The sequence below is a fragment of the Pyrus communis genome, chromosome 6 (assembly GCF_963583255.1).
Source record: "Pyrus communis chromosome 6, drPyrComm1.1, whole genome shotgun sequence".
Lineage (NCBI taxonomy): Eukaryota > Viridiplantae > Streptophyta > Magnoliopsida > Rosales > Rosaceae > Pyrus > Pyrus communis.
The window spans coordinates 18,799,055-18,816,356 of record NC_084808.1 but is presented as its reverse complement, the minus strand read 5'-3'; the positions used below and the strand labels follow the sequence as shown (position 1 = coordinate 18,816,356).

The 17,302-nt window shown below is 36.6% G+C and overlaps 1 protein-coding gene across 1 annotated transcript; it reads right to left on the bottom strand.

The window, feature by feature from the left end:
* Window positions 1–13,730: 13,730 nt before the first annotated feature.
* On the bottom strand, window positions 13,731–14,930 carry LOC137736166 (F-box protein At3g07870-like). Its single transcript, XM_068475491.1, has one exon. The coding sequence runs from the start codon at window positions 14,928–14,930 to the stop codon at window positions 13,731–13,733; it is 1,200 nt and encodes a 399-aa protein (XP_068331592.1).
* Between the last annotated feature and the right edge of the window lie 2,372 nt (window positions 14,931–17,302).

Genomic DNA, 17,302 nt, shown 5'->3' with positions numbered 1-17,302 from the left:
AAGGAACTGAACCAGAGAGGCTTTGCTATCTTGATCAAACCAAGAAAGCATCTTGCAATTCTGTTCGTTCACCTTCTCCTGGCCTTGGGCATTAATGTCCTAGGCATCCACATCCAACAAAGTGTCTACTTTATTTTTCTTTTCGAACAACAATTAATTTATGACGCAGCCAAGTGTTTGGTTTGTCCATTGGCTAAACATACTAGATTACAATTATCTTCAAGTGCAATTTCCAGCAATGCTCATTTCGAATTGTTACATAATATATATTGATATTTAGCGTGGTTATCACATTGCATCTATTTTCGAGGTACGTTATGAGAATTTATCATATATAGCCAAAATTTACACTCTAATTTCGTAAATGTCAATTTTTATAGAAACTATCAAATATATCCAAAATTTCAATGGAATAGACTTCAATACCTCAAAGTTAATAACAAACCCTAAATCCAAACATTATTAGATAAAATTATGGCAATTCCACCTGTTTATGAATGAACCTGAATTCATTTCCAAGAAAAATTTGTTGTTTAACAATACCATCCACACCTCACGGTCTAATCCCCACCTCCCAATCAATCATAAATGTTTTGTTTTGTTTATGATTTTGGTTTTGCAATAAAAACTGGAATTTGTTTGATTACATGCAATTGTGGTGGGCTTTTGACAAAAGGAAGAGCTCCTGATTGTCGGCGAACATATGGCAACATGCCGTCGTCGCTCCCAATTAGCCAGACCCTTTTCAACTTTGCCAATATATTTCCCTTTGATTTGTTAGGTTTCCAAGGCATATCGAAAGTATAAGAACAAAAATTAATTATTATTTTAATTTTTTTAATTGAACATTTCAAAACAATATGAAGGAGAAGGATAAGCAGAGGCCAGAAGGGGAGAGGGTTGCAGCAGTGGGTGGCTCGGGAATGAAAATGAATTCCAACGATTTTAGGTGTTGCGTAATTTGATTTTAAGGGCAGTTTGGTCTATTTAAGCATGTTTTATGTTGTAATTGATAGTATTTATAAAAACTGACATTTATGAAATTAGTGGTTAAATATTGGTTATATATGAGAAATTCCCGTACGTTATATTCTCACTATAGTTGATGATTTCACTAGATGCACTTGGGTGTATTTGATGTCTCATAAGTCTGATGCTAGGGATCTTCTAGTTAAACTCATTAACATGGTTGAGACTCAATTCTCTTCCCAAGTTAAAACTGTGCATAGTGACAGTGGTTGTGAATTCAAGGTCGAATCCTTCTATTCTCTCAAATGCATCGTTAATCAAACTAGTTGTGTCAATGCATGACAACAAAATGTGTAGTTGAAAGAAAACATTACTATCACTTGTTCAATGCTGCATTTGCACTTTCAAGCAAAGCTTCCTAAATAATTTTGGGAGATGTCATCCTGACAACGGCTTACCTCATAAGTCTTACATCCACACCTATCTTGAAAGGTGAAACTTGTTACGAATTTTTGTTTAAAGTCACACCAAATTACTCTCACTTGCAAGTTTTAGCTGCCTATGACTTTGCTTCCGCACATGCTCAACAACCATCCAAATTTAATGCACATGCAACTTGATGTATATTTCTTGGTTATTCATATAGAGAAAAGGGATATCGCGTGTATGATAAACTCGATCAGGAAAATTATTTGTCACTCAAGATGTCACATTTTTTGGACATGAGTTCCCTTTCACACCACTTCTGCTGCCAATCACGAAAACCTGCATTGCCTATGCCAACAACATTGCCATTTGATGATACGCCTACATCCTCCATTTGCACATCATCTTCTCTACCATAAAAGTTTGAGTCTACAATTTTCATTAACAATACTTCACCACCATCACGAAGGTTTAAGGTTTCGGCATAAAACTGAATCCCGATTGGTTTTATGATGGAACCCCAACTTTCTTCATGATATCATAGCATGTTGTTTCACATGTGAAGCTCAACAGTCAAATGTGCTCCACATCACCTCGTTTGTATTGTCTACATGTTAAACTTGAAAATTCGCCACATGTCAAAGAGCGTGTTGAGAATGAATCCCACATTAAAAAGAGGAAAGACCTTAAATGATCTATAAGTAGTTAGGCTACTCTCTATGTTGCGAATTAGTTTTATGATAGAACCCCAACTTTCTTTACACTGGATATAGACACCTTGTCATTCTAGCAGACCAACCAAAATGCCAAGTTTCTTGCATGACTTTCACATAGAAGCTAATCTCCTGTCACAGCTAGGACCATCATTCATCTCCAACATGGTCTCACAATCAGGTACTTCGTATTCCATTATTAGTCCCCACAACAGAAAGCTTTCATCATCTCATTATCCTTTGTCAAAGAACCAACAAGTTTCATGCAGGCCATGCAAGATCTTGAGTAGCGCGAGGCTATGCATAGTGAGATACAAGCTCTCCAAGCAACAACACATGGACACTTATGCCTCTCCCCTTAGAATGAAGCGAATTGGTTGTAAATAGGTGTACAAAGTGAAGTTAAAGAGTAATGATATTCATACCATGTTTTTGTACCACATTTTCATACCACCTTAGGTGACATTTGATGTAGTCAGCCACATCATTTGAATTAATTAGATTTTTAAATTTAGTTCATTATTTAATAAACTAATAATTAAGAAAAACCAGTTAATAAAATGATGATTGTGGTATACGAGGAGTCTTTCTCCTTCCTTTCCTTGGGTTTTGCAAAATTTTCATCTGATGTGCCTGTCCACATTAAATGCCACCTAAGGTGGTGTTTGGACCCGATTTTACACCATCGGCCCGAGTAATCAAGGCCATTGAGTGAGTATGGTTCTCAACTGTCGGATGGAAAAATGGAGATATTTTTGCTAAAGGATAATATTATGGATTTTATCATAATAATTATCTTCTTGGCATCTTCTTAAACCAGAAAAATAGAATGCGATTTATATCTCAAATAAAGCAATACAGTTCGAATTGATTTGGGATGTCTAACATCACTTGGAAGCTTAAAATGAATTTCATTCATTTGATCAGAATGCATGCACGACAATAGAGATGATGGCTTTTGGTGATGATGTGAGGATGAGATGAGAAACCTAGGCAGGCTAGGTTTTTAATGCATGGTGATGGTGTTGTCAGATTGAGTACAAGGCCATAAGAATTGATGATGGGATTAGGCCATATAGTCTGCATGCCGTGTGGACTAGGCTAACTATATATATAATAATAATAATAATAATAATAATAATAATAATAATAATAATAATAATAATTGGTGGCTATTTATTTGTTCATTTCCAAGCATGTGGATTATTTGGGGATTCGATGTGATAACTGATAAGACTAAACACAAGGATCAGATTTGGTTGTATTTTTGGCTAAGTTCAGAGTCTTGGGAGGAGTAAGGCTTATCCGAGACTCAAATCAGTGGAAGAGTTCTAATAATATGGTAGTCTTTACCAACTTATCAACCAGCATATGCTCGTCCCTATAAATACAAGGCTACCAACAACATAATAGGCCCTCCAATTCAACACACAACTACCCTGCGCAAAACCTCTCAAACATCTTGAGATTTTTTTTATTTTCTTTTTTCCGCCAACACATCTTTAATTTGGATAAATAGCACTTTGAAGGCAACCGGTGAACATCTTCAGTTTGGATAAACAACATTGTTGCCGTAGAATCAACTGTTCCTGGAGCACTTTTAGTTTGGATAAACAGCATTGCGTCGAGGCCGACTGGTTATCTATCCAAGTCTCGGTCGAGAAGGATTTTCGAACCCTTATTGGCAGAGGTCATCTTATTAGCCATCTTCGCGAAGTGAGGTGTTACAGGTTGCTACATTCAACACATTGAAAGCCGAATTTGATATTGAACTTCGCAGAATTAGCAGACTTGTCTTCAGGCTCTAGAACCCGAAGGCTGAGACTTGTTCCTTCCTCGGCCGCAGTCGCAAGATCAAGAAGTCAACAACGCGTTCAGCGCAACATCAACAAATTTTACTCATCGGCCGAGCTTGGCCGATGAGTTGGCACGCCCCACATCAATTGAATGACGTAGTTAGCTTATTAGTTACTCGCCCTGTGCGCCACGTAAGCTTTGTAATTTTTAGGGTCAACATTTTTGCACGCCCAGTGGGACCTAGTGCTAAAACTACGAAGTTCATATGATAGATCAAGATTCCAATCCGGCTCCATTTAGCCGATTGCATGAGCTTCTTGCGCAATTGAAAAGAAACAGTGAAAAGAGTACAAAACGCCTTGAGGATGATAAAAGATCATGGGAAGCGGTAAAAATTCTTCGTGGCGTAAGAGCTAGGAAAAAAATCATGTTGAGAATAGAAGCTCTTGTTACCCTACAAAAGCAATGGGTAAACGAAGATAGGACTCGATTTAATGCCTGACTAGATGAAGACTGTTTTCCTTACGTTTCTGACTACCGATCAATTCCATTTGAAGAATGGTTGGATCAAAAGGTCGGGGCGCAATTTTTCACTTCGGCCACAACTAACATTCGACCTAAGAAGATTGCCGAGACGGCCGAAGACGAACCTAGGCCACCTGTTTTTTCAGTCAATACTGAAATTGTGGTAAGCCTAGAAGAAAAAGTTCCAGTTTCTGAGCCACAAATCAACTTCAAAAATTATTCGTCAAATGAGTGCTCCAATGATGAAAATTATTCGTCAGATGAACAAACCACATCAATTGATATGGTAATTGAAGACATGGTTTTAGATGCTAAAACCATGACAGTCGATATGGTTATTGGCAATAAAACCGATATGGAGCAATCCCGTTCGGCTTAGTTATTTGAGTTAAAGGCTGAAATTAACGAAGTAATTATGCCTGGGGGGCATAATAATTGTTCAACACATTCGGCGACTGATAAAAAATCTTTCATCAAGCCAAACACATTTGGAGGTGTTATTTTATTTGGCCTTGAAAATACTCAAAGTGAAAATTTTGATATAAAAAGATCTCGGCTTGGGATAAAGCATTGTTGGCCTTCTCCTTCTCATGGATTAGCCACTTTTATTCCTGTATTTTAGATTTCAGTTTTTATATATTCTTATCCATCTAGTTGTTTGAGCCAATGATGCATAAGAAAATAAGGGGGCCAGCGAGTATTTATCTGTTTTCTTTTGGCCGAATTGGGCGAAGAAATTCTTTTGGCTGAATTGGCCGAAAGAATGCTTTTGGCCAAAGTGACCGAAAGAATGCTTTTGGCCATAGGAACAAAAATCAAATGCGTTGTTGACATTGGATATATGTATGTATGTATGTATGTATGTATGTATGTATGTATGTATGGATATGCATGGCCGAGGAACGAGCTGTCAAGGAAGATTTTTCCCTCGACCTTTTACCCCCAACTCTTTTCAACCTATATCATACATGCCGAGCTCGGCGAACTAGTGCTCAGTACAGGTTCTTTATATATATATATATATATGCATGGCCGACAAATTATATTAGGTAATCAGGTTACCTATATATCTCAACCCTCGATGGCATTTGGTTTTCCTTGGTCCAAATTTTTTCGAGATGGTCGAAGAGGTTATTTATTAAAGTAGCCAAGCCTTGTATAAAATTGTGGCAGCCGAGGAAGACCACAACGTTGGCAATACAGAGATGTTGTTGTCGAAAAGAAGGTTTCATTATCAGTGATACGAGAGTTCTTCGACTGCGCTAATTTCCTTAACCATTCGGCCTACGAGCTGAAGTTCAAGGAAATTGGGGGGCAATGTTTGGACCCGATTTTACACCATCGGCCCGAGTAATCAAGGCCATTGAGTGAGCATGGTAACCGTCGGATGGAAAAATGGAGATATTTTTGCTAAAGGATAATATTATGGATTTTATCATAATAATTATCTTATTGGCATCTTCTTAAACCAGATAAATAGGATGCAATTTATATCTCAAACAAAGCAATACAGTTCGAATTGATTTGGGATGTTTGACGGCACTTGGAAGCTTAAAATGAATTTCATTCATTTGATCAGAATGCATGCACGACAATAGAGATGATGGCTTTTGGTGATGATGTGAGGATGAGATGAGAAACCTAGGTAGGCTAGGTTTTTAATGCATGGTGATGGTGTTGTCAGATTGAGTACAAGGCCATAAGAATTGATGATGGGATTAGGCCATATAGTCTGCATGCCGTGTGGACTGGGCTAACTATATATATATATATGTAATAATAATAATAAGGCCATATTTATTTGTTCATCTCTAAGCATGCGGATTATTTGGGGATTCGATGTGATAACTGATAAGACTAAGCACAAGGATCGGATTTGGTTGTATTTTTGGCTAAGTTCAGAGTCTTGGGAGGAGTAAGGCTTATCTGAGGCTCAAATCAGTGGAAGAGTTCTAATAACATGGTAGTCTTTACCAGCTTATCAACCAGTGCATACTCGTCCCTATAAATACAAGGCTACAAACAACGGAAGAGGCCCTCCAATTCAACACACAACTACCCTGCGCAAAACCTCTCAAACATCTTGAGATTTTTTTATTTTCTTTTTTCCGCCAACACACATTCAGTTTAGATAAACAACATTGTGAAGGCAACCAGCGAACATCTTCAGTTTGAATAAACAGCACTGTTGCGGTAGAATCAGCCGTTCTCGGAGCACCTTTAGTTTGGATAAACAGCATTGCGTCGAGGTCGATTGGTTATCTATCTAAGTCTCGGTCGAAAAGGATTTTCGAATCCTTATTGGCAGAGGTCATCTCATTAGCCATCTCCGCGAAGTGAGGTGTTACAGGTTACTACATTCAGCACATTGAAAGTCGAATTTGATATTGAACTTCGCAAAACTAGCAGCCTTATCTTCAGGCTCTATAACCTGAAGACCGAGACGTGTTCCATCCTCGGCCGCAGTCGCAAGATCAAGAAGTCAGCAACGCGTTTAACGCAACATCAACACATTTTACTCATCGGCCGAGCTCAGCCGATGAGTTGGCACGCCCCGCATACAATTGAAGGACGTAGTTAGTTTATTAATTACTCGGCATACGCGCCACGTAGGCTTTGTAATTTTTAGGGTCAACAGGTTGTATAGAAATGTGGTATAAAAAACATGTGGTATGAATAGTATTACTCGAAGTTAAAACCTGATGGCATTACAGATTGTTACAAAGCTTGCTTAGTGGTCAAATGATATAGTCAAATCGAAGGATGATTATCACAAGACATTTGCTCCGGTTGCCAAACTAGTCACCTTTCATGAGGTTCTTACTGTTGTTGCTATTCAAAGTTGGCATGTTTGCCAACTTAATGTCAACAATCGTTTTTGCATGGTGACCTTGATGAGGATGTGTTCTTGTCACTACCTTGGATTCAGACGAAAGGGGAGACTCGAGTATGCAAGCTTAGTCAATCTTTGTATAGGTTGAAACAAGCCTTTAGACAATGGTTTTTGAAGCTCTTTACAGCTTTCAAGGCAGCTGGTTTCAACCAATCAAAGGTGGATTATTCACTTTTCGTCCAATCCCACAAAGGTAGTTTCATTGTCATTCTTGTATTTATGGATGATGTAATTTTGGTAGGCAACAACATACAACACATTGAAGCAACCAAACATTTTCTATCCAAGCAATAATTTAACCTCAAGAGTCTCGGCCAACTCAAATATTTCTTGGGTATCGAGCCATCGAGGTGGCCCGATCATCCAAGGGCATTTCATTATTTTAAAGGAAATATGCACTTGAGATACTTGAAGAACTTGGGTTTTTGGGAGCTAAACCAGGGAAGTTTGCAATGAATCAAATTTAGCACTCACATAGACTAATGGAGAGCTCTTAAGCGACCTGTCATCATATAGGCGTCTTGTGGGAAGATTGATCTACTTAAGGATTACCAGACCTAACCTAGACCTAACTTAGTTTATCTTGTTCATGTGCTTAGTCAATTTATGGACAAGCCATGAGTCCCACAACATGAGGCAGCACTTTTGGTTCTCAGGTACCTCAAAAGACCATCAAGATAAGGCATTCTTCTGTCTGCCAAAAGCACAATGCAGCCAAGAGCATTCTGTGATGTAGATTGGGCTTGTTTCAAAGATATGAGACGATCAGTAACAAGTTATTGTATATTTCTTGGGCAATCACCTGGAAGAGGAAGAAGCAAACTGTAGTAACTCGTTCAACGGCCAAGGCCAAATATTGCTCCACGGCCACCACCTGTTGTGAAGTTACATGGTTGAAGAATGCTTTAAGAGACTTGAAAATTCAACATGAACAACTTGTTATGCTGTTGTCTGATAACCATGAAAATTGAACATGAACAACCTGTTATGTTGTTGTCTGATAACCAAGCAACATTGCACATCACTTCGAACCCAATCTTTCCCGAACATACGAAGCACATTGAGATTGATTATTATTTGGTACGAGAAAAAAATTCATGAAGGCATGATATGAATATCCCATATTTGAACCACAATTCATGCTATGGATTTGTTCACTAACACAATGAATTCACCACAGTTTGGAGCTTTACTTGCCAAATTGGGTATCATCAATATACACTCAAGCTTGAGGGCGAGTGTTGAAGATAATTCCAAGAAATAAGCCGATGAATATTGTAAATTGATTGACCTTAATTCCTTCCTTTTCTGTATGTATAATAGACATAATTATAAGAGACAGTCTAGGATCCTGATTCATCCTATCTTGTATAAAGATGTAATACTAGCATTGAGTTGAAATACAGAATTCAATTTCACCAAATACTCTTCTTTTAAGACACATCACACATGAAATATGTTACACTGTAGTGAAAAAGAAACCCAACTCCTATGTAAACCAACAGCGTTGAACACGCAGACGGTCTGGTCCGGTATATTTTATATGATCCCAACCGAAAATATCAGTCAAAAACTAGGTTGAAAATTTCAAATCCAATTGTAAACCAAACCAAACCAAACTGAACCGAATCTATAGTTTAATCCAAACAAATACTCATTATCATCTTGTTTTGAAAAATTATATCAGAAGGCGATTTACTAATTCATATTGTATATATAACTTGGAATATGGCTTAGAGTTAAAATTAGGAGGAGAATAGAGTACATAAGTAATAATAAAAGCTCATTCACTCGCAGTTTGGTCTCTGGAGGCATGCAGCTCTAGTCTTTGATGAGGAAACAAAAGGAATAACTGCTTCAGCATTACAGCGGCCTTTACACGATCAACGAAAGAATCTTCACAAGGAACCAGCATCAAAGCATTGTTGACGCATTATGGAAACATATTTTTCAACCATGAAGAGGCAGAAACAACAGCAATCACAGGGATTCAACATTCAACCCATACCCCAAACATCGGAATTTAGGTTATTCCAATGAGAACAAGCAGACCTGCCAGAGAACTTCCTGCATATCGTAGGGCAAGCATGCCGCAATGAATTGAAAAATTCAGTTACCAAGTCAGCTCCCTCTAAAAACATCCATGTATTTTACAAATGCATATACAGTTAACCAAAAGCTTGAATTAAATCCAACTCTAAATATGTATCGCAAGTCGCGACAGCACTGCAAAGAGGTTCATTCCGATATGTAAATAGCAAAACGATCACAGTATTTGCAATCAACGTGCAGATTTTCTTAATAAACATATCCTTGTACCACTAAAAGTCATTAAGCTTGTTAGGAATTGTTGTCGATATACTGTTTTGATTATTACTACATAGCATCAAGGGGAAAGTTCTTTCAATGAAACTCAGAGGTTTTGTAATGTTCTGTAGTTCAGCAAGACACACAACGCTGATGACCTGAAGTCATATTTAAACAAAGAACACCTTTTTCCACTTAACATTTTTATTAAAAGGCAACCCATATCTTATGTAACGAAACAGAATCGAGAATATGTAGAAAACGTATTTGGCCAGAATAATCCTTTCATTGATAGAACACAAAATATATACAATAGCTTTCCTTGTACAACAAGAAGACCTACGATCTAGGAATACATCAATGGAAAGTATCAAATACAAATCAATCATATAATTCTTTCCTATCTAATTACATTGACTTTCTAACACTCCCCCTCAAGTTGGAGAGTGAATGTCAAGAACTCCCAACTTGCACAACACTGATGAGAATTTTTCCTTGCCTAAGGCCTTTGTAAATATGTTTGGCAATTGTTGAGAAGAACTGACATATCGAGTAGTTATAAAATCGTCTAAAATCTTGTCCCGAATGAAATGACAATCTATCTCTATATGACGTGTTCTCTCATGAAAGACAAGGTTGGTAACAATGTGCAATGCTGCCTGGTTATCACAAAACATAATAGCAGGCCTTGAAATGGGTATATGCAAATCTGTTAACAAATACGGCAACCAAATGAGCTCACAACACGTCCCAGCCATGGCTATATATTAGGCTTCAACACTAGAGAGCGAAACCGTTTTCTACCTCTGAGTCCTCCATGAAATCAATGAATTCCCCAAGAATATACAATACCCGGTTGTAGAGCGACGAGTTATCGGACAACCGGCCCAATCTGAATCACAAAAAGCTCTCAAAGTTAACTTATTACTATCTGACTGGAAATATAAGCCCTGACCTGGTGCGGACTTCAAATATTGCACAATTCGAAGTGCTGCATCCATATGTGGCTGACGCGGTTGATGCATAAAACGGCTAAGTACATGCACGGAGTATGTGATGTCTGGTTTAGTAACGGTAAGATAAATCAAGCGTCCAACCAATCTTCGATACGGAGATGGGTCTTTGAGTAGTTTGCCTTTATCCAAAAGTTTGCTTTCCTTCATTCGAAATCTGACGGGTTTTGCACCCAAAAGACAGCAATCCTTGATTATTTCAAGGGCATACTTTCTTTGTGAAATATACAATCCCTTTTTTGAATGAGAAACTTCAATACCCAGAAAATATTTCAAATTGCCAAGGTCCTTAATATGAAAACGGGTATGAAGAAACCGTTTGAGGGCATTAATGGCATCTAAATTGTTGCCTGTAATAATAATATCATCAACGTAAATCAACAAAGCTGTGAAGGATGTGCTGTTCTTTTGGGTGAAGAGTGAATAATATCTAGCCCTTTTGGGCTTGGTTTGGAGCCTTGAAGATCCAGAAACGTGTGATTCTTTGTGGTTGGGCAAATTTTCCAAAGTTAGAATATGAATGTATTTCCTAATTATCTTATTCTATCATGTTTCCTAGTTTTTAGAAAACCTTTTTTAGATAGGTTTTTATTTTGTAGTAAGTCTAAATAAGGTTATTTGGCCATTAAGGTTAAAAAACGAACGCATCACTTTAGGAAGAACGCACTACTTTGGAGAATTTGGCTTACAGAACTTTTGACGATTCAAGTTTATTTTCAAGGTGTTTTATATCCATGTTCTTAATAATATCTTATTTAATGATTGTTCGTAACTAATTCCATTTGTTAGGGTGAGGCCACGAGCCTTAGCAATAATATGTAGTCTCTTTTCAATTTACTAATGATATTATGCATGCAGATTTTGAATTATTAATTATTGTGTTTGTAACATCTATTTGTCTTGATGATTGGCCACCATTATGATATTTAGAAAAATAATTTAATGCAATTTTGGCAGAGGACTGTCCCTAAAATTGACTAAGGTTATTGTGGTTAATATGTGTAACTTCTTAGGATGAACGACACGTCTTAAGGGTTATATGGTTTTTCAAAAGGTTTTCACAAAACTTAATGAGTCATGCATGTTCACATTCGATCTAGACACTATGGATAGGTTGCATGTTAAATATATGTTCTATGATGGAGGTTCCAAGTATGACATATTTAGGAAAACCTAACCTTCAAAATATGTATGAGTAATTTATAAGTAATTGGAAGAATTACGCAGGATTGTTAAGGTGGTGGCGGAACCCTAATGCTTAAATAGATTTTCAAACTATTTTCTTTTGTTTTATTTACTTTACCAATTTATTTAATTATTTTTAATTAAATTCGTTTTTAATATTTTAGGTTATAAAATCATGTTTTCTAAACTTTGTTTCCAAATAATTAATTAAGATTTGGTTTTAATATAAATTATTCATTTAATCTCTGGGAAGAACGACCTTGCTAAAGTTGACTACACTACGATTACTTTGTACTCTTGCAAGTTTTTTAAGTGTTTTTTATCCCTACTTTTGCAGGTGGTAAAAATCTTATCAAGAAATTGATTTTAACCTAAATTAATCATTCAATCCCAGTGGAAAATGATTTTGCTAGAGTCGACTATACTACAATTACCTTGTACTAAGTATTTTAAGTGTTTTTATTCTTACTTTTGCGGGTGGTAAAAATCTTACAAGTGGGAATCAAGAATTAGCTCCAAAAGCTGAATGAAATTAGTTTGTAATCATCGTAAATCTGTTTCAGTGGATCAAAATGCAGTTGATAACTGAAATTTTCGAGCATATGTGTTACAAATATTTAACAAAGTACTTTTTTTTTTTTTGCTCAAACACATTATAAGTCTTAGTTCGTGTGATATATAAGGAAGAGGTGAAGAGAAAGCTTCTTCATTCAGGTAAAAGCAACGGAAAAAGGAACGAATAAACGGACGTTAACAAAACAGACGTTACTATAGAACAGACGTTAACAAAACAGACGTTACTATAGAACAGACGTTACCATATGGGCAACCCCCGGCTCACACTTACACATTACTATAGAATAGACGTTAACAAAAGTTTCCGATCGCCGTTGTCCTCTAGACAAGCCATCACTTGCATATACAAGCAGAATTTTTCTGATGGCTACTTAACAAAAAGGCAGTCTTCTTCTTTATTTGCTGTGGAAGATCGAAGAAGAGCTACTCAAAACATTGTTGAGATATTGGGATCCCTTAACTATTACAACAAAACCCAAGTGCCGATCATATAGAGTGAATGCACTCAGTGAAATCCAGCTGAAAAGAAACAAAATCATTCAGCATGCATTCAGGAAATGAAATTAAAAGGATAAAATAACCATCAAACAGGCACAAGAAAACAGATTCATAATAGGAACTATGACAACGCACCGAAGAACTTACGGCTCAAGGAAGATCCTCTCCAAAAGGACAGCCACAACCTGAGTTCAGTTTTGTGTACTTTCGGGGTGGCATCCAAGAACTGGCAGAATTGTAACTCCCTTCAGCAAACAGCCATTTCTCATGTCGTTGTACCCTTCATGCCACACATGGTAAGCATGCCAAAAAGAGTGTATCAGTGACCAATGTCTCAACCACTATTGAAGCATCCGTTTATTTTTTCAAATTCCTAGATAACAAAATGCTAGAACAAAATATACAATAACAAAACTGATCGTCAATTTCGTCTGAACAGAAATCAAGCATACATTGGTACGTGGAACACTTGACTTAACCTACTCCTGCTCATCGTCCTACCCACCCTCACCAATGGGCTACCCCAGTTGGTTCATGATGAGAAATTTTGAAAAATTGTATTCTTAATGTCTCAATAGATAATAGGCAGTGAACTTGTTACATGTATTATGAGTAATATGAATAACATGTTGTCTTTTTCTTCTCAAAAGTGTTCAAATATTATTAGGAATGTAGAAGTGCTAAGGACTCAAGAAGATAATTAGACATTAAATTCGAAGGTTGGATTTGCCTAAGAAACATTAAATTCAACACTCAGAAAGCGAAAAATAAAAGTCGCAGTAAAGAAATGTAACTAGATTACTACATGTCTATATTTGGAATGTAAACTTAGTACCTCTTCATATCTTCACCATTTGAGACATTGTAGAGTGAAACAAAGGATGGACTGTAGGCAATGGCCTCAAAGGGCGCCTGAGTCCAAGTAATCTTTATTTCCCTGAAACTCTTTCTTTCTCCATTATAACAAACTACAGCGCGGTTATTGTACAACATCAGGATTTCCCCATTACTCAAATACATAATTGGTTCATACACATCACAGCACAGTTCCTTTACACAATCGTACAGTTTTTCGAAAACAAGAACTTTAGTCCAAGACTCTTGGACACCGTATTCCTTCATTACCCACATGTCAAATTTACTACAATCGTCCCCAAACACACACAAATGGAGACAGCCTCCTATCACTTCCAAAAGGAAACAATCCGAAAATTGATTCACGGGTAAGCTAGGGACGGGTAGGGGTCGAAACTGTTCTGTTTCAAAGTCGAAAGAGTGTATAAACTCGGGACTTTTACTACTATATGAAACCCAATGAAGCGCTCCATGCAGAAAAGCATTGAATGGCAACTGATCAATGTCCCCAGGAGCATTTCCAATACTTCTCCACACTCCCGAACCAATGGTGTAAACCTCAGCCTCGGTCCCATTGGTCATTCGCAACACCTTATATTCATTCATCGCGGAGCTAAAACCAAGTCCAACGAAAAAGCAACTATTTCGATTTCGAGTGTTATCAGTATGTGGGATAGTAATATACTCACCTAAAATCGGATTGCACACAAAACAGGGGTAATCTCTATTAGCTCCAGAAAAGCAAAGTAAGCCATTGCATGAGTTTATCAAGCGAAATTCGGGCATGGCCCCGATGGGCAGGCTATTTTTGGGACTAAACCTTATTTTCTCGAGCTGCAAATCAGAACCAGCAGAATCTAGTATATGGGTGAAATCAAGTCTCCTAGATTTTCTTATAGGGGGATAGGTCTTGATCAAGATGCCAATGGGTGATCTTGAAGCGTGGAGACGAGTAAATTCAGGGTCGAAAATTAAAGAAAGCCACTCTTTGCAAACGCACCTGCAATTCAGGAGGGTTTTGATGGACAATACCCTTGAGAGAATCTCCACGATCAAAGCCTTTGGAAGTTGTAGGAATTTGTTGCATCCTTCTCTTTTCTCTTTGTTTTTGCTGCTGATTGCTGCACTGCCTTCTGTTCTTTTCTTTGGATTTCCTTTCTTTTCTCTCGCCATTTTTTGTGTCTGGTATTGGGAAAGTTCCGGAGCACTGGGATATAGTGTTTTTAGAGAAGAACCACCACCTGCATGTTTTGTTGTGGAAACTTTTCTTACCTGCTAAATTGGCACGTATAAACTGCATGTATTTGGCAAATGACAAATGTCAAATGGTAATCAAGAAAGAAGAAATCATCTAATACGTGTACAACGCCCTTAACACACCTAGTTACACATTAGTATAGGTGAGTTTCATTTCTATATGTAGGAATCAAGCACTTTAATTAAGATTGATTATTGCAATGTAAAATAGGTAGGGATGATTTGTATTTATTAGTTATAGGTCTCTTTAATTTTTTTTCTTATAATTAATAATTGATTATTCTCTCTTATACATCTCAAATGGATAAATTTTTTATGTGTGTCCGAAACACGTCGTGTGGTACATCATGTGTCATAATATACATTACAACAAATTGTTCTTTCAGCAAATTAAGGAATTTGCAGCGAGAAATCATTTTTCTTGCTATAAAGCCCTTTTGGCAATATTCTCCGATTCTCACAAAACTAACCCAATTTTGTTCACTAAATTTGTCCTTACTATGGCGAGAAAATTAAGGGGGATGTAGTCAAACTAGGATTTGAGAGGATTTTAAAAGATTTTAAAATCCTAGTGTAGTCAATTAAAAGATTTTAAAGGATTTTGAAATCCATTCAAATCTAGGTGTAGTCAATTAAAAGATTTTAAAATCCTTTAAAATCTAGGTGTAGTCAATTAAACAATTTTAAAGGATTTTAAAATCCATCCAAATCCAAGTGTATTAAAAAAATTAAGATTTTGGAGGATTTCAATAAGTTGTGGATTTTGTGGGATTTAAGAGCCAAAAGTATATATAATCAAACTAAAAAAATCCAACCTCACTCCCTAGAATTTCAAATCCTTCCACCACAATCCATTCAAATTCTTTAAAAATCCATATGAATTTTGTAGAAGTCTTTAATCCTCTTAAATCCTATCAAATCTATTACTTTTAAAATTCTTTAAAATCCTTTAAAATCTTAGTTTGACTACACCCCCTAAATATTTGGCAATATATATACCCGTTTAAGAATATTTTTTCTTTACTATCACGAAATCTATGTTTTCCATAATTTTCCAGAAGTTTTAAAAGGTGGAAAGACCCTCCAAATCTAGCGTACAAAATGGCTGGTATGTCCCAAGTCAAGGAGTTCTTTCCTAGCTTGTTTTTGTTTCAAGAGAGTTTTCTTAGACCTTTTGATAGATGTTTTTGTTATTCTCTACTATATAAGGCATGCCTAAGCTCTCTACAAGATCACTATATTCAATATACAATACTCAAGTATTAGAGAGAAGAAGAGCTTGAGAGTCTGAGACATGCATTGTCATGGATTCTAGATTTTATCTTTCTTTTACTTTTACTTGAAAATATTTATTTTGCTAGAGCTTAGATGAAGCCCTTAGTATGAATAATCTTTAATTTTAAGGAAAACTAATTAAAAAGACTTGAAAATTTTAAATTTTAACGATAAGGACAAAATAAAGGGTAAAGTGAATAGTACTAGGATTGACTTTTTAATATAAAAATGTGGTTTTTCATTAAAGTGAGTTATACCAAGAGCTTTTCATTAAAGTTCCCTTAATTTTAATTGCCAACCTATTGGGTTTTTGGTCTATTGTTAAATTCTTAATCACCATGTTATCAATCTATTTACATTATCTTTGGAGCTTACAAAGTAGATTACTTGGTAGGAATGCATGAGGCTTGAACCAAAGAGTAGATATTTTCTAAAGTGCCATATAATTAGGAGTTGTAAATTTAGAATATGTAAATGCTCGAAAGAGGTGGATATTTGTCTTATTTGCATGTTCTCTGTTCTTACGCTTAATGAAGTTTTGTGGTTTTCAATATTTAGTACATGAAATTTTTTTCGTTCCAGAGTCATGCATAAAGTGTTAATTTTGGGACAATCTCATATATCCGTTAGTCTGACTGTTAAGTCTCCTATTAACTGATGTCATGGCGCCCATATGGACAATAACTGGGTGCCAGTGTCATTAAAGGGTCCACATGGAAATTAAAATTTCAACAAAAAAAAAAAAAAACCAAAATTTTCAAAATTCAAAATTGAGAATATGAACAATTAAAAGTGAAAAAGCAAAAGTGAAAACCACTTTTCACTTAAAGCCCACACCCCCAGAAATCTCGATCCTCCATCTCTGTCTGAAACCTTACCAACTCGTTGTCAATCCACCTCGTCGTCGCTCAACCTCGTCGTCACTCCACCTCGCCGTCGATCCAACTCGCTATCGATCGCACGCCGTTATACGTTGCACACACCTTTGCACATCAAAGAAGGGGAACTGTTTC

Bases quoted from the DNA above. Each gene is read 5' to 3' on its own strand.
- LOC137736166 (XM_068475491.1), bottom strand. From the start codon at position 14,930: ATGGCGAGAGAAAAGAAAGGAAATCCAAAGAAAAGAACAGAAGGCAGT.